Below are 19,100 nucleotides of genomic sequence, written 5' to 3'. Positions count from 1 at the left end.
GCTCACCACCCAGAAGACAAAGAGAAACAGTGAGTGTTGACAATATGGTATTATAAAGCCACCCCTACCCCACTTGTTATCCACAAATATATATATTCCTTTTAATTTACTCTAAGCCAGCATGTTGGCCCATAGCGTCTTACTTTTATGTCATTATCTCTCTGCCATACACACAAGTCATAGCTGGGGATTTCAACTCGCGGTGAAGCTATGCTGAGATTCCAGATCTCTGTGGTGCTGGCATGAGCGCTGATCTCCTCAGTCATAGAGAAGACAATATCCTAGGGAGACTGGAATTAGTCCTATTTTGCACCATTCAAGCCAAAATGCTGCTTATCAAGAAGCAAGTAATTGCTGGCTAAATGCTATGGGGGGGGGAGTGGAACCCCTGCATTTCAATCTAAGCATCTCTCGGCACATGACAATAAATAAGGCCGCGGAGAGTAGACACATCAAGCGGCAAGGGTTTCCTGAGGTTAAAGAGCAAACAGTAAAAAGGCAAGTTACCTCGTCCGACTGGGAGGGACTGATTCTGGGCATTGGCGATACTTGCGGAGTTTTCAACTGTGTGCTGTTGCTATCTGGCACGAGCTCTCGGTGGACCGTTTGGATGTGGTTCTGGAGTTCGCTCTCAGACTCAAACTTAACGTTGCAGCTAGAACAGCGAGTCTTCAGTCCCCCCGCCTTGCCTTTCCCCTCAATGGCACCGAGATTCTCATTCTGGCCCAGGCCCGGCCTATTCGTGCCGGGAGGGATGTTGATGCCTGGGCTGCCGCTCTTACTGAGGTTCACACAGCCGGCGCACAGACCATATGGCAGGCCGTTGATGTCAAGTTTCACCAGATCCTGCTTGGAACGGAACTCTTTGAGGCAAGACGCACACTTATACAGTTTTTGGACGTGCTGGCCACGCCCCGTGGCCTGGACGGCGGACCCATTCCCTGTCTTTTGCATGTGGAATGTCCCGTGGATTTTGAGTTCCAAGGTGGAGGTCACGGTCTGCATGCAGACCACGCAGCGAAATCCCGTGAGGGAATTCCGCAAGTCAGGGTGCATTTGGCAATGCTCTAAAAACTCCTCTTCGCTCTGGAGAGGCATCTTGCAAATGCGGCAGTTGCCCGTGTCGAGACTCTTACTGTGAGTGACTTTGTGCTCGGTCAGGGTTAAAAGGGAGGGAAACCGCTCTCCGCAGATAGGGCACATGTAGTGTTTGACGGGGCCAAGGTGGGTCTGCATATGCTCGCGGAGGCCGTTTTCGGAGAAGAAGGTTCGAGAGCACACGTTACACTTGTAATTCCCTTTGATGAGCTCGGCTTTCTTCTTCACGATGGCACTCTCCCCGGGTCTGATGTTGTGGTCCCGGAGCTGGTGGTTCTGCAGCAGGGTCTCCATGGTGTAGGCCGCCCCGCAGATGTCGCAGCCGTACATCGGCTCCGACGTGTCCACGTCTTCCTCGCTGCCGTCGTGGCTGTTGTGGGACTCCTGGCTGTTGGTCAGCAGGGTCTGCAGCTCCACCTCCTCCTTCTGGACCTGCTCCGAAGCCCCGTTCGCCCCGCAGTTGGGAGTCTTGGTCTCGAACACGCAGTGCTTCTCCCGCAGGTGCTTCTCCAGCAGGATGATGGCGTGGAAGGCCTTGCTGCAGAACTTGCAGTTGTACTTCTTGCTGTGGGTGGTGATGTGGCACTGGAGCTCCACCTCGGTGCCAAAAGACTCGCCGCAGAAGATGCACTTGTGCACCTTGCCTTGATTTTCCAGGTGGTTGTGTTTCACGTGGAGCTGCAAGTCGGTCTCGTTCCGGAAGTCCCAGTTGCAAGACGTGCACCTGTAGACCTTCTTCTCGTTGCTGTGCTTCACGGCCAGGTGGAGCTGAATGGAGACTTTCGAGTCGAAAACTTCTTGGCAGAGCGTGCACCGGAAGAAGACGAAGGTGTGCATGTCCAGCAGGTGTTTCTGAAGGTCGTCCACCGATGTGAACTGCTTGTCGCAGCTCTCGCAGATGTAGTAGGTGGAGGTGATCATGAAATGAATGGTGACGTGCTTCAGCAAGGACTCTTGGTTGGGGAATTCCTTGTTGCACTGAGGGCAGGTCAGTTTGGGGAGCACAGTGTCGAGATGAGTTTTTAGGTGAGTCTGAAAGCTGTCGAGGGACGTGTACTTAGCACCACACTGATTACAGATATACTCTCCCGCCGGACGCCCAGGTGCGCCGCCCACCGCCTGCATCATCTTAAGAGATGTCTGCTCTATGGCCACAGGAGATAAGGGGCTCAAGGCCCTGGATTTCTTGCCGTTGTGAATATAATTCAGGGCCAAGGGAATGTTTTTATGATTCTCTTTGATATGCTTGTTCAGCTTAAGAACGCTGTTGAATATTGGTGAATTCGTACAGTAAGAACAAGAATAGACTTCTACGACCGGTTCCTTCGGAGTCCCGAGAACCGGAGACCCGAATCGGGAGCCACTGAGGTCACAGTGGACCTGTCTTATGTGCTCTTCCAGGGAAGAGTCAGTGAGAAACCCCATGTAGCAATGGGGACAAAAGAACGCATTGCTATCCTTAGCGGCAGGGTTCGCAAATCCGTGAGAGCATCGGATATGTTCCTGAAGGGTGTTGAGGTCGTTGACAACTTCGGAGCAGAAGTTGCACTGGTAGACTATGGCAGGCATGGCAGAAACGATCAGACCCGGGTCCTGAGCTTCATGCACTTGTTTGAGATGTTCGTTCAGGTTGTAGAGGGAGGGCAACACCTCCAAGCAATACTGACAGATGTGGGCCTGTTCGGGCTTGTCTAAATGCATCGTTTTCAGGTGAATCTGCAGAACGGCCAGACTCGAGAACAACTGCTTGTTGCAGTAAATACAGCTGTAGGTCACTTTTGCCTGTTTACTCGAGGGGACGGTCAGGTCGGGGGTCTGCTGGGCAGCCCGCTTCCTCCCCCGGCTCTTCGGGATGGGTGGGGCAGCCTCCACCATGGTCGAGCTGTCCACGGAGAGGTTGGAATCCGGAGTCGTGCTGGACACGGACGTGTAGCCCACCGTGACCAGAGAGGGGCTGTTGCTGTGGTTGCATGACTCGGCCTGCTGGTGGCTGTCCATGTGGCTGTACAGCTCCTCGACGGTGTGGAAGCTCTCCGAGCAGATGCTGCAGGAGTTCTTCTTCTCCCCGCCGTGCACCTGCTCCATGTGGTTCATGAGCGGCGTCTCCTCCACAAAGAGCTCGTGGCAGTAGATGCACTGGAGGGCCGCCCGGTCCTCGTTTGGGGAGCACTCGGGGTGGCACTCTGCGATGTGCTTCTGGAGGTCTTCCGGGAAGTCGAAGCCTTCCTCGCACTGACTGCACTTCTGAGTGTCCTTCATCTTCCAGTCCTCCATCCTGGAGCCAGACTGGGAGCCGTCCTTGTTTCTCTCGTGAACCTGCATGTGTCCGTGCAAGGAGCTAGAGGACAGGAACCCACGGCGGCAAATGGCACATTTATATGGCTTGTTGGACGTGTGAGTCTTTAAGTGGATCTTCAAGTGATCACTGCGGGAGAACGCAGCGTCACATTCGCTGCAGTGGTACTTCTTGTCTCCCGTGTGGAGCTTGATATGGCGGTCTCGGCTCCGCTTGTGTTTGAACAGCCGACTGCAGTAGGTGCATTTGAAAGGCAGTTTGTCGCTGTGGCTCTGCTCATGGTGCTTTAGGTAGCTGAGGCGGCTGAAGGACTTGTCACAGAATTGGCATGGATACGGGAGTCCGGGGCCGCCTTCTTCCTCTCCAAAATCGCAACCTTCTCCGTGGCTAGGGGAAGTCTGGTCCTTGCTAGAAGGTGAGGAAGCCGGCCAAGAGCAGGTGGGATCATCTTCAACATCCACTCCATCTGCAAGGAGAAGCAAGGGAACATTTCATCTCACGGGCTGAGACCTTGAGAGTGAGTTTACCTACCATTCTTGACAAGTCCATAAACGGTCGGACCATCTAGAACCTTCCGGTGGGGGGGAGGGGGAACCAAAAAAAAAAAAACTAGAGGACAAAATATTTGAGAGGAACACTTTCAAATCTGAGCCCAGCTTTTATTCTACATTTACTTTTTACTGGCTTATAAAATGTAAGAAGATATTAAATAGTTCTATGTCTAAATTACCCCTTTTATTACTTTTTATCATTTTTCCTTAGAAGCAAGGTATATATTACACATCGACAATTTTATTAAAATGCAGATTTTAATATATTTAATGTTTCTTCTGTATTCATTCTAAAATGATTTGCATATTATGGGAGCATCTGAAGAACCAAATGAAAAGAGGAAATATTACAGGAATGATTTAAAATTAATGCAGTCAACCCAGATGTCTAATATTTAATAAAAAATTCCCTCTACATTTTGCTTGTTTTTCTATAAAAAGGCAATTCTGAAGACCAAAATCTTTTATGGGGTTCTTATTGATACAGACCTTATTGCTTTCACAAAAAAATATTAAAAAGTAAGCACATGGAGGAAGACAGAAAACACAATAATAATTACGTCTTGTGTAATGAAAGACAACCAGGATTTCTTCAATAACTGAAAGATTCGAATACCATAGGCCAGAAAATGGATTATTAAATGTTAGCAGGGTACCGCTAGATATTACATGTAGCTAGGATCAGCCAGGATCAAGAAAAAATGAGAGTTTCACAAGGGCCAGATTGTAATAGTGTATTTTGTTTGGAAAGTTCAAGAGGTGGCCCACCATTTCTTCCTTTTGCAAAAGCTTCAGCGGCATGAACTTCCTTAGCCAAACAGGACCTGCACTTTGAGGTGAGCAGAGACAAAGCGACTTGTGAAAAACTGGAAACAGGAAAAGTGATAAATGATTATGGTAAATGCTGAAAGATTTATGAGTAACAAAGAGAAGACAAACAAGACTGAAAGCCAGATATAACCTTAGCAAGTTATCCATAAAGTAACTCTACCTTATATTAGGTGTTTTTTAACTATGTTCTTGGCAAACATGCACTCCTATCCCTGTTGCTTTCTTAACATCCAAGTGGAAAATAAGACCTTCTCAAGTAGGTTATAAAACCTCTTTTTTGCTTTTCAAAACAATCTATCATTCAAGGCGAGAAGAAACTGTAAAAGCTTTTCACTCTCCAAAAGAGCAAGATTTTTCAAAAATGCAGACGAGTAAAGACCATCAAGCGAAGCTGGTGGACACAGTGATCCTATTAGGATAATAGGTTCAATTAGAATATTATTAGGATATTCTAATAAAATCCGATTAGAATGTGATCAAGTAAGTTTTTAAATTCTTCAAAGCTCAAGTTCACTAGCAAGCTATATTATTAACATAAAAGTAGAAACTGGCAAGCATTATGTAAACAAATTCCACGTCTGCTTTCTTTAAGGTAACAAGATTTTACTAGATTATCAGCCTCTTGCTTATCCACAGGAAACAGATGAGGATCATTCCTTTCCTGCATCTAGAAACTGATGACAACACCATCTCACTATCAATGCCAGATGGCAACCATCTAACTCTGAGAAAACAACCAAACACCATTCCTGGATCCCTGCCCACTGCAACAAAGCTTCGCAATACAAGTTGAAAATCGCATGATTTTACATCCTCATTTATATGAGTCTGTAACCCAACATGTTTCCAGCATAAAAAAGGGTCTGATAATTGTGGCTTTGATTTAAATTTAAAGATGAGTGCGTAGGAAGAACCTAGACAGACAAGCTCAACTCACCATCAACCATCAGATAGAAAAACTATTTTTAAAATTTTAAAACAAAACAAAACAAAACCCTCAATGGTGATTCTAGCTTCCCTTTTAAAAAACTATGAGGCACCTAAGGACGGTGTCCCTAAAACAAACCAAAGTTTTAAAATATTTCCTTCAAGTGAAAAAAATGCTATTTATTAAATTTGCTCAGCATTCTAGGTCAAAAGTCTAATATAGTTCACATTTCTCTTTCAGGCTTATATCCTGTTGTTTCACTGAAAACTATTTCCAAACACATCATCTCATTGGTACAGTTGGGAAAACGGTGAATCAGAATTTATCATGAATCTAGACTTGAAGAAAATAACTACTGACCCTAAAAATTTAGCAAGTGAACTTATCATTAAATTGCAGATTGTGTCCAGGCATGATATACTGTTACACAAATGTACAAAAAATTACAGAGCAACCGACCATTATAAATACTGTGCAATCCCTGATACCACTCTTAAATCAGGTTCTTGTCTGTGGCCATGCCCGACTCTACTTATTACATAACTGTTCTCTTAAGCTTGTAAATTTCAACATGTCAAGTGAGCTGAGGGTTAGGATCAAGTTTTTACTCAACCAGCCTTCAAGGGAGCTGGAAACCTTCTCTTCACTCTCTCCGACTCCTATTATTTGGTCTTGGGGGAAAAGAAAGTGAAAATCACAGATGATGTGTCTTTGTAACCGAAAGACATGAAAAGAGAGTACAGGATTCGGAAGGCTTGGGCTGGGGGTTGGAACAGACAGAGCAGGGTGAAAAGTCTGAGCAGGGAACGCTACTTTTAGAAAAATAAATAAAGGTTTCATGAAAGGCTGATTTCTATTTTAAAATCTAAATGGTAAAAAAAAAAAAAAAAAAAAACCTCACTTGCTAGTACTATAAACGGATGTGTGCTCCCAGGGACACACAAGGCACTCAGTGACAAATCTCCCAGTGGGGTTGGTCCTGGCTCCAAGGGTATCGGTCTCCCAAGACTTCTGTGGTGGTGGTGGTGTGGCCAGTATTCTCTGAGGTCTGCCTAAGTCTAGAAAGCTGCCCGTCTCCAGGAACTTCAGCTTTCTGGCAGTCACCACGCAAACCATGTTTAGATGGCTAATACAGATTTGAACTCTTTCACGTTCTTTTTTTCACATGGGAGAAAACTATGGCGGATTCTTCCAGGGCTGGTTTCTGAATCAACTCAAACTCTCTTTTTCCCCTCGGCACTGACTAAGTGCTACTTACAGGAATGTCTTTCAGTCCGCCCCATGGCAGGTTTTCTGCATTTCAATGTGAAGTACTTAACATGTCCGTGTTACATTTTAATTTTTGGAATCAGTCACTTCACACTAGGTGACTCTCAGAGAACTGTAGCTCTTACAGCCGGGAGACGGAAAAAAAAAAAAAAAAGAAAGAAAGAAAGAATGAAAGAAAAGAAAAGAAACAACTTTGCTGGAAACCAGCTCCCCGGCCTAAAAGTCTATTTAAAGATGCAAATGTGTGTGCATAGTTAGTGCAGATGTTTTTCTACAGCAACTGTACTTGCTGAGTTTCGCCATTTCCATAAAGCACATTAAAACAAGTGTGTGAACACTGCAAGATGAAAGTCTCCAACACTCCTGAGACTTTCAGTGGAAAGTAGAGCCGCCTGACTTTTCTCCAAGCAGACAGGAATGCCCATGATTCAGCAGCCTGAGTAAATAAAAGAGGTCCTTATTTCCTAATTTTGCTGGCTGGCCACACTACAGCAGCCTCTGTGCTCCTGCCAAAGGGGATGCAGGACTGGAACTACACCCAGCCGCTGAAGGCCTGTCTTTGTTAGCCAGCCAGGCTTTCCCGACCATCTTCTGGCAACAAAACGACCATATCCTGCAAGGAAGACCTCCATCTCAGGCTTGATGGTTCTCCAGTCTGCCGAAAAGGACGAAACGACAGATTTCGCCGGGTCTGTGTCGAAGGAGGACAGCTGGAAACTCAGTTAGCGGCGGAGCAACACCTGTTCGGTCGTATTTATGGGGGAAAGCGCTCACGAACAGAAAAGTGAAGTCAGACTAGGAGAAGGTGTTCCACAGAGCACAAAGCACCGTTGTGATATAAGCCACTGGCCCCCAGTGTGCCGGCCTGGGGAGGAGGCGGCAAAGACTGGGTGTGATGTTATCCTGGCTACTGGGGACCAAGAGACGAGCACAGCCCCAGAAGGGTGCATTGGTTGCCAATCAGGGACCCAACCCGCCAGCAGAGAAAGGCTGAGGGTCCTGGCTGCTCTTTTTGTCTTTCAAGCCAAACTGAAGTCGCCGATAAAAATAAAGATAATAACAGCAGTAATAAGATCAAAGAAGTAGGAAGAGAGGATGTGCAGAAAGGTTTGGGATGATGCCAATGTTTATTTTGCACCATTGAGCGCGTGTTGAGGGCAGGGAGCGTGACTTTCAGAATGTTGACTCTCATAATATGGGCCGTCTGAAATTATTAAGGAAAAAGTAAAATAAAGTGGAGGGAATCACTGTAGATGTTAAAGAAATTATCCAGAGTTCCAAAGTTATGGAAACTTCTGAGATTTTTCGTTCTTCACATGGCTGGGCCCTCGAGAAGCTGGCTTACTGATATCCTTTTGCTACCTGAGCTCATTCACTGCAACGGCAGGGTACTCTCTAAACTGCCCTTCGGGGACTCAGTATCGTGTGTGTGCAAGTGCCACACAGCAAGGTTCCTTAACAGGGACAGGATTTACATCTATGGTTACTTTTTAAGTGAGGAAAAGCACAAATACGGACAGGTCTGCTGCCTCTGTTTTCAGGAGTGTGATGACTCAGAATGAGAAGGAAAAATCAAGAGTCTGGAGTTTTATTTCTAGCTTCATTACTGACTTAGAGAGTGACCCGGCCAAGTCATTTAATCTGGCCCTACCTAGGTACCTCACCTGCAAAATGAATATAATCATTCTTGCTCCTTCCCCTCTGGGGTGTGCCAGAGATGAGTGAATGTTTCTGGGGCACCTATCATCCCTGGAAGGAAAGCCGAGTAAGTAAACAGAAAGATTTACATGTGCGGCATGCATTTATGTTTCCGCATGTAAGAGTCTCGGTGTTTAGTATAAACATATTTGAACACGTTCTTTCCTTTAATGAAAGCACCAGAAGATTAGCTTTCAGGATCGGCCCCGTGGAAATCTAGTGCCTTAAGCGTTGCACATTCCGTCATCAAGAAAATAAAACATAAATAGCTGGTGATATCTAAAAATTAATGGACCATAAATCCAGGCTGACTTTGTTCCAAGTATTAAATTATCATACATAAGATATAATCTCGGGTCTTTACAGACAGATAACCTTGGAACAAGTGTTTTACTCTGTAATTCTGAGGCCAAGTATGTAATTTTCAAAGTACCTCTCAACACTAGCAATACAGTCATTGCATTACTTAACATCAAAATAAGTTCATTTAGAAGATGATCTTTTAAGTGTAGAACAATAGGTTAAAACACAAGACCCAAGCAGATTTCCAGGTTATTTCCTCCACCGGCTTAAAATGATTATTTCTGCCAGCACGGGCCCTGTAAGAGCAGTTCTGAACTCTCCTATTAAAAAGAGTTCATAGTCCTTTTTTTCATTCATTAATTACCTGAGCCACCTTAAGAGAAACGGAGAATCCCGAGGGGAATATGCAGTTGTGCACAAAGACGAAGAGAAGCTAGGCACCACTCAAAGAGAACAGTGTCTTCACATGTGTGTTTAATAGACAGAGGAGACAGAGATATTCCTTGTGTTAACCTGTTGCTATCACAGTAACAATTTTACATCACCATATGTAAAACCGTCTAACCAAATTACACAATACATTTTTAAAGCAATGGTTTTCGATGGCTAAAGGATACGGTCGTTCTGAATAAACCATTACGCATTATTACACAATTGCTTCCTTTCATTCTCAATAGAAATGTCAACAGTTTTAGAAAAGCTGCAATTTTAATGATATAACTTTCATACTTTTTGCAAAAATCAACAGCTCCACATGAAATTCACTTCTTTGTCATAAAACTTATTTAACTACTTGAAAATGTATACTCTTTATGGGGTGTTCAAAAGAGAAATGTAAACTTTAAAATTATTTATAATTCACAGATGCTTTTAAATTCTGTAATATTCTGAATTGTTCTAGAAGGACCAATTAAATGCATTAACAGTTAGGTTACGAGGGAAAAGAGTGGTCACCTATTAATGATAGCAGCTGCGGGGAGCAGGAATTGGTGGCGCACATTTTTTACCACAGTATGAAGAGGAATTCCAGATATTAGAGCTCACTCTCAACCAGAAAAAAGAGGCTCACTCTCCCCAACGATCCTTTAACGCTTCGGATGCGCCAACATAAGAGATAAGAAGTTGTTATCACCCCTCCACTGCCCTCCATGGGTCTTCATATCCACGCTGTCTCTTTCGCCAGACACATTTCTATTTTGTGTGCAGAGAGAAGTACAAATGTTTTGCTTACTGTTGCTTAAAGTTCACTTGAACAGACGGAGCTCAATGAATTCCATCTTCCACAGCCAAATTAAACAGAAAACAGTGCATTCTTAAGCAGTTCACACTTAACTCCACCTCTCAAATCAGAGGAAAAAGCTGACGCACAACTAGTTAAAGAACAGTCATCATCTCCCTCACGGAAACCGAGATGTGTTTCTGAAGCCAGACAGAAGGAAAGGGGTTTCCATTTATTGAGGGGGGGGGGTGCGGTGAGGACCGCTTTACTTTTTCTATCTTTTGGCTCATTTAAAAACATATATAACTAATGATAAGCGTCAACCTCTTGGCATCCAATAATTGGCAAGTGCATATTACACATCTGTGTACAGTGCTGCAAAGGAGAGCCTTCTACATTATTTAACATGTTTCTCTTTCCTTGAATAATGACAGACATCATCGTGGTGAATTTCCCAAGCTCTCTTTTCTTTTCATCTCTACTGTTTCAGGTTAGAAGGCATGTTGTCTTTACTTTCTGGTCTTGTATTTACATCAGACCTCACACCACAAAGAATTTGAAGCAATTCTTCATTGCTTATTTTGTTCATTCATTCATTTAACCAGCATTTTTAAAGCACCTACTATGTGTTTGAGTCTGTTATTAGCTTATGCACTCTAGAAATTCCTTATTTTCTTTTAAGTTTTGGCTTCCTTATCTATATAATACCAGAAGAATGACAGCCTGCCTCATAATTAATATTATAAGATCAAACATGACATTGTATAAAAGAGCTTTCTGAATGTTTACAATATAAAAACGTACTAAATTGCTACTACTACCTTGAAAGTCAAAGTTACCTTTAGGTTATAACTGTTAAATGTGGAAACAGCACAAAGGAAAACAAATTAACTATAATTTAGTTGATGCTTTTTTCATACTGAAATTCTACTACTTCTATTTTTTTAAAGATTTATTTATGTATTTTAGAAAGAGAGAGAGAGAGAGAGAGCAGGGGAAGGGCAGAGGGAGAGAGAGAATTTCAAGCATACTCCTCCTGAGCACGGAGCCCGACATGGGGCTCAATCCCAGGACCCTGAAATCATGACCTGAGCTGAGGATGCTCAACCCATTAAGCCACCCAGACAACCCCGAAATTCTAATACTTGTAAAGGTAAATCCTGTAAATAAAAGGGGTACTTTTTTTTAAAAGCAAAAAATAAACAAAAATACCCCCCCCCAAAAAATCTTCTGAATGCTATTATAGTTATCTGGAAAGTTCAATGTTCAGTAGCTATTCCTTAATAGCTGCATACACCAGGAGGTTGTGATGAACTCATCACCAAAGTAAAACGCCATAACAGAATGGCCTTCATTCAAAATCTCGAAGCCACATTACATGGTTCGGACACCAGCTCTATATTTCACATTATTTTACTTGTTTCGAAATTTCTGGAGGCAAATTCTATTTTGCTTCAATATCCTTTGCCCTAGTGTGAAATATACCTGTTAAACTTTTTTTTTTTTTTTTAATCCACCTTCTGGAATTCCCAGCAAATTTCTCAGTGGTACCATGCTAGTCATTAATAATTCTACATTAACTGCTTCACTGGGGGAGTATAAGGCAAAAGGGATTCTTCCACTAAGAAAACTAACTTTGAAAATATTTTTGTTAGTGAATGATGGGCCTCAGAAAGTTCATTCCACGGCGTTAGTGGTTTTTTGAAGACCTGCCATAACCCACTAGAGTTTTCAAAGCACTCAGATTCTCTTTCCAAGAGGAATACAGTCTATCGGAATGTTTTGTCATATTAAAATCTACATTACTGAGTATTTTTCCAGCGTGTAGGCTTTGGTCCAAGGTTAGTAAGCTTTTGCTCACAAGGAATTATAATGGTCCTGCAATGATGTTCACTCGGGCTGAATTTCACCCATATTATATCCACAGCACAGTAAAGCTGACATGAATTTCCAGCAGTTTAAAAAGGCCACACTATATACTTCATTGCGGATAAAGCCACTGGAGAATACAAAAGTGTTGAAAGGCTAAAATTTAATTAATGACCAATTAGCACCCCCTGTGGGTTCATTGTGCAGTAAAGTGATAAATATGGTATGCTAATATAGAAAAAACTGTTACAAAGTTTAGGGGGAAATATTACAATTATCTATTATCTGTGTCTATTTGACATATTACAATACAATGGACCTCAGTATTCTTGATGATGATGTTCATTTGTCTAAAATATCATATGGACCCCTCAGTTCTGGACAAGCAATCATTTTTGGGGTTTTTTGTGTTTGTTTTTTTTTTTTAAATTTCAAGGCACAGACCTTGACTCATGCCAGGTTGTCAGGGTGGGGTATAAAACCCAGTGCTCTCACAGAGCTGGTGAGTGCACCTAGCTCACCACCCTGCACCAGCATCTCCAAGTAGCTTGTGTTGTCTACTCCTCGGTCAATGCTGATGCATTGTACAGGGAGGTTACATATGGTGTTGATATTAATAAACTGGGGGATGCTGGACTGTCTTTGAGACTTTGTGCATAGGAAGAGATCTACAGGAGGAGAAATCACCAACATGCCCTCCCAGGGTAGAGTTTCATGGTGTTTAACAAAACTGTTAACTTTTACATTAACACTTAAATAGTAAAACTAAAATTAAAAAATGAGGTCAAATCCCAGGTAACCCATATGATATAAAGAGTCCTTTATTTCAAGTGAGATAATGTTTGGTAAACTGTATAGGACAAAACTATTTTCTTAAAATGACTCTAACTAGGGTATGACAAAATATTTCTACACAGATCATACAATATCAAATGCTTAGTCACATAGTTTCTTTTTCCTTCCACTTACCTAATTAGGCAAAATTTGCAAGAGGCAATCCTGAAAATAAGACTGATTACCAATATGATGGATTTTCCAGGTACCTTATTCTCCCTTTATTTTCTATTTCTCACTTTTCGTTCAGTTTACTCTTCCCTAGAAACTCTACCGGAGAATAAATAGAAAAATAAAATCCAAACCAGTGCCACCTTTCTTTTTTCTTCCTTGTTAATGGTCCTGGTAATTCATTTATGGGAGAAAAACCCAGTCAAAACTGTGGTATTGTGTGTGTGTGTGTGTGTGTGTGTATGTGTCTGTGTCTGTGTATGTGTTGTGTGTTGATGCAGAACCGACTAAAATGTTCAGAACAGACTAATTATTTTTGCCAAAGTAATTTTTGAAATATTTTTGTTATTTCTCATTACAAATAGTAATTTGCCACTTAACATGAGTCAATGCAAAATCATGTCTTACTGAAACACTTCATTAAGGGACATCTTTATGATGCTATCTTTTTATGATTCATATATGTTACATATCATTATAACATTTTTATTAAATTCTATATTTAATACAACTGAGATGAAGTGTCTTGCCAAATACTGCAAAACTTGTGACAAAGTCATGCCTCACAAACCTCATGATAATTCCTTATTCCTACTTCATTTTGTCTACATCCAAGGTAATTTTAACACAACAAAACAATGTATAAGAATCCAAGGCAGAACGGCCATAGTAACAAGAAAAGTAATAAAGCTGGCTGGAGTCAGGGGGACCAGTGGGAGACCCCCCTCTGTGCCTGTCTCACGATGACAGAGACATCTATTCCTTCAGCACCCAACATCTAGGACACAAGCAGTGTATAAAATTCCACTGAAAACTTGATGTGCTAATACGATTAAACAAGAGTAAATTAAGAAATTTGAGTCAGCTAATAAGGAATTTGATATGTATCTGCTTAGTCCTCAGGTGAAATGCACCAATTCTGAATCATAATTTTCATGGAGAAATTTAGGGCAATGTTTTTGCCATTGAAGAGGGCGATATGGAGAGCAACACACATCTGGATGTGTCCAAGGCTTATTGGTGTGATCCTTGCAAAAGCATGTTTTGAATACTAGGAGACTTTTTAAAAACGTGCTAGCGCAGTTCTGGGATGCTGACTGACTCAGTGCTGTCTGTTAGAAAGCGCTGGTTTCTGAATCTTTAGCAAGCCTCCTCCCATATCTGACCTCTGCTTTTTCCTCTAAAGATGACCCGATATTGTTTGGCCTGGGTTATGAACACGTCTGGGTCTGACTTGAGGGATCAAAGGAAAGAAAATAAGTGAATTTGATTGAAGTCTACACAGAATAAAGAAAGTCAGGGCTGTCATTCCTAACTTTTCATATGTATGAAACATAAGATGGAAGATCTGTGCGAAGTCTTAACCTTCGGAAAAAAAAACCAAACCAAAAACAGTATGGATTTTACCGATGAGCATACAGGTCAGTGAGGGTGAGGACCATGTCATAATCTCGCACTAACAGTAGCAGGTGACAGTAGAACTAAAACCTGACCCTGAGCCCCGTGCCAAGGCAAGTAGTTTGGTCTGTGAGTGAGAGAACTCTCCAAGTGTACCCTTCCCTAACCCTCCCTGCTAAAACAACAGCTTCCAATGCCACCAAGTCATCTAGTTTTGAATGGGTAAATGAATGGACTTAAAATTGCTCATTTTCTTTTATTAAAGACTTCATTGTTTTTTTCCTTTACAAAACTAATTCATGGTAGTTGACGTGTTTGTATACATATATACAGAGGACAACAAAACCACCTAATACTGAAATACATGAAATACATGAAATACTGAAATACATGAAACCATGACCTGCTGTTGACAAGTCATGACAGCCTGCTTCTTAATTTAATTCCGCTTCTGGCTACGGGCTAGAAAACTTTACACACACACACACACACACACACACACTCCTCCAGTTCTCCGAAACGGCGGGTCTCCCTCCTTCTCTCTCTTCTTTCTATCCTCTCCTCCGAGCGGGGGTGGCTCAGTCAGGTCAAGTATGGCCACGAAGACCAGAAGGAAAGTTTCCATCAAACTAGAGCTGTGGTCAGCTTCCCCTTCCTCGTGCTCTGTCCTTTGAGATGCATTCCCTACCCTTCATCCCAAAGAGGGATACAACAAAGGCTCCTTCTCACCTTCCCCTAGGCTGTCCTTCCACAATGACTATTGTAGCTCCCATGACTCCACAGAACAAAACCAAAGCCTGACCCTCTGCTTCAACCAGATGACGCAGGGCAGTGTTTATTAGTATCATCCACCCATCCCCTGCTCCCCAATCAGTCGAACTGTCTGCTGAAGATGCAGACTCCCAGGTTCTACACGCCCCCACCAGTGCCTATCAACCCTGAACTTCTGGGGATGGGGCCCAGAAATCCCCATTTTTAGCAAGCACTCCCATGTCTGAAAACCACTCTAGAATCTTTTATTTCCTCTAAATCATTTAAGTCCCCTGCTTAAAGTCTGCCACACTCTGCTTGTCTTTTCCGTTATTTGCTGCTCTGCACTAGAATACTGTGGGTGGTGGGCTTTCTCTCCCTTATTCAAAGACCACATGGAATCCCAGCTCTTCCAAGTGGCAAATTTTACAAAAAGAAAACCTCATTATCTCCTTCGCCTTCCCATCCCTTAACAGTTGCCCCTCCCACTTTCAGCAGGACACCCAGCTTCCAGTCTTCCCAGCGTAATGTCCAATTAGCTCCCATAAGTTACTTCTTCTCTGTAGAAGTGTTGTTGGCAACAGCTTGTCTATTTCTAGGAAAAAGACAGCAACCATCTTGAAGTTACAAAGTTCCAAGTACCTAAAAGCTGGGTGTTGCATGATTCTGATACAGAGTTGTGAGTACACAGCTTGTTTCAAATGTGCACCTGGAAAAGTCCACATCTTAAACTTTGGTTGATAATTCCCTTCAAGCCGCGTTAACCAGATGAGAAATATCAACACGCTGGGAAACACAGCTCACCTGTGAACCACTTCGCCCACAGAAGATTGTCCTAACCAAATGCAAAGCAAACGAATCCATGAAGCAGGAACAGGGAAAGGGGAAAGGAGATTTTCTGATAATCAGCAATACTTTCTTTTTCCACTCAGGAAGGCATTGCTAGAATGGCTGATTAAAAGCCTTAAATTTGGACCTCTCTAGAAACTATAGATATCTTTTTTTTTTTCTTTCTTTCTTTTTTTTTTTTTTTTTTTTTTTTTGAACTGACTCCTCTCAGTCTCCCACGACTTCCTGGGTTCTACACGTAACTGTGGTCTGCCATCCAGTAAATTAAGCCTTCTGCTGTCAGGGCTGGAAGTAGGAGGGGAGTAGAAAAGTGGCTTGATCTCAAATGATTTTTATTGGCTTCATTTACATCCTGTTTAAGGTCTTCTGAGTAGTTCAAGGTGTCTTATCTCTGGCTACCAGGGGGTATTTTGCAGTCAAAGCAGTTAACATACTTTCTCCCTCTCCTCCTACCCCTTTCCCTCAAGCTCTCGCTCTCTCTCTCTCTCTCTCTCTTTTTTTTCAAGCCATCTTATCTTATCACACACATCTCTTCAGGCTGAGGAGAACCCATACTTATCAGAAGCTGTGCACTCTATTGTCGTTGGGGGCTCTTGAAGACAAATGAAAGTTTAAGTAAAAAAAAATAATAATAATAATAATCAGGGGCGCCTGGATGGCTCAGAGGGTTAAAGCCTCTGCCTTCGGCTCAGGTCATGATCCCAGGGTCCTGGGATCGAGCCCCGCATCGGGCTGTCTCCTTGGTGGGGAGCCTGCTTCCTCCTCCTTCTCTCTGCCTGCCTCTCTGCCTACTTGTGATCTCTCTCTGTCGAATAAATAAACAAAATCTTAAAAAAAAAAAATCAGTTAACCCACACTCAGTTTAGAAATATTCAGGACTGTCTCACTTGTATTAGTGCTAAGTGGTATGAGGAATTTTCCCCTGTGATTCACATGCACACAGGATATCTACCCCTATAGATTAAGAAGTTTAGGTACAAAGTTGCTGCTACCCTATTGCCTAGTGACCCTAAATAATGAGGCTTACAAACATGCCTTTATGGGAGCCCTCATTTGGGGTGACTCTCCCCACACTGTAGGTCATTTACACGCAATATTGTAGAAGGAGGAAGCTCGAATACATAAGGTGGGGGAAGGGGAAACAGAAACAAAAAGGGAGCCTGGGTGGCTCAGTCATTTAGCATCTGCCTTTGTCTCAGGTCATGATCCAGGGGTCCTGGGATCGAGTCCCACTTCGGGCTCCCCGCTCAGCGGGAAGCCTGCTTCTCCCTCTCCCACTCCTCCTGCTTGTGTTCCCTCTCTTGCTGTCTCTCTCTCTCTCTCCATCAAATAAATAAACAAAATCTTAAAAAAAAAAAAAAAAAGAAAGAAAGAAAGAAAAGAAAAAGAAACAAAAAGATAGTGGGGGCAAGTGGGGAACACCAGTTAGGAGAAGAGACTTCTCTCCAGAGGCACCTGAATCCTAAATGGTGAGGTCAGCATAAACCCTAGATGGCTATTAATAACATGCAGAATACATCTTCTCTAATAGCATCACACACCTTATTCAGATCTATTAAAGAATCAGACAGTCTGCGAGGGAGGCCAACCATTGAGGCGCTTGATCTTCTGTTAGGAACTCTAATAAACAGCCTGCATCCTGGCTTCACACTGGAATTGTCCAAGGGAGCCTTTAAAAATACGGGTCTCTCTCCCGATCAGGTAAACCAGACACTCTGAGGGTTGGGGCCCTGGGGAGCACAGTCAAGGTTGACAACCATGGCCCTAGATTATCACCAGTCGATTTGCAAAACCCCATGAAAGGCAGTCCAAAAGCCAGACTCCACAAAAACAAACCCCTTTCTTATCTGGGCTCCCCTCCTCCGTGACAGGTGAGCTGGCATAGGGCAGATTTGCTGCAGTACTTCGTGTCAAAGGCAATGAACCAGATATTTTTTAAAAAGTTATAGCAAGCAATAGTGAATACTGCAATCACTCACCATTATCACACGCGAAAGAGCAATATGTGACCAGTTATTAGGCGTCTCATCTCTGTGTTTTATATTCCTTTTAAAAATTCCCATTCCTCTTCTCCTTCATACCCCAGCACCCCATGGGCTCCTTTATATTAGTGATAACCCCATCCTTTCACCTGCAGTGAAGGTTCTCTTAATTGTCCATTATCTTAGTGTGTCAGCACAAAGGAGCAGGAACGGAATCCTCGTCCAAACGGTTTCACCTCCCTCTCCTGAGAGTGATGCCCTTGTCAAGGCATTAAAGACACGAAAACCTGCCACTTATCAGAATTGTATTTGAATCGAACCACTGTCCTTGAAAACTGTAGGCAGGAGATGGTATCAAACCGCACCACACTGCCAGCTCCAGTTCCGCCGCGGATGGAACAATCTGAAAAGATACTCTCCAAACTTTGCCATGCATTCCTCATAATAGAATTACAGGTAACAATGAAAACATGTTTGCCGATTTTCTTACGGGTTAAATACAAAGAAATTCATGGGTCAGATTGTTCAGGAAAGCAATGTTAACAGCTCCTAGCCCTGGGACACCTTTGAATGTAAACTCACCAAGGAACCAGACCATAAAACCCTTCTAATTGCTCCGCACCTCCAATTCTTAGCAAACGTAAGTCGAGACTATTAAAACATCACATTTATCTCGTTATAATGAGGGGGAATGAACACATCTCTAGTACTCTGATGGACAGATTCAAAAATGAAGCACATTCTAAATAGCATTGAAAAACAAAAAATGAAAAACAGAAAAAAATACTCTTTTCAAGTATTCGGGTCAGCTGGTGTGCCTTCCACATCTCTATATTTATTTGCCACTTTTTACACTTTTTTCTTACTCAATTCAAACCCGCACTGCCTTAGGAAAAAAAAAAAGAATTTATGCGTGCTTTTAACAAGTAAACAAGTGTACAAATTAATTCAGAGAGCAGTAATTTTGAAAATTTTCTATGTTTAATGTGCACTGCAGTTAAACTACTTTTTCTGTACAAATTAATTTACTGCATCAGTGATCGATGTTTATGTT

At 42.7% G+C, this 19,100-nt stretch overlaps 1 protein-coding gene across 1 annotated transcript in view; it reads right to left on the bottom strand.

Annotated features, from left to right (window-relative positions):
* Nucleotides 1-19,100, bottom strand: part of ZNF521 (zinc finger protein 521) — a 275,165-nt gene that overhangs the window by 156,533 nt on the left and 99,532 nt on the right. The window contains exon 4 of the mRNA XM_080821879.1: nucleotides 508-3,860. Coding sequence (XP_080678005.1) covers nucleotides 508-3,860 — 3,353 coding nt within the window. The remainder of the gene's footprint in view (nucleotides 1-507; nucleotides 3,861-19,100) is intronic.

Source organism: Martes martes (genome assembly GCF_963455335.1).
Source record: "Martes martes genome assembly, chromosome: 13".
NCBI lineage: Eukaryota > Metazoa > Chordata > Mammalia > Carnivora > Mustelidae > Martes > Martes martes.
Note: the sequence above shows the minus strand (reverse complement) of the source record. Positions and strands in the feature narration are given on the sequence as shown.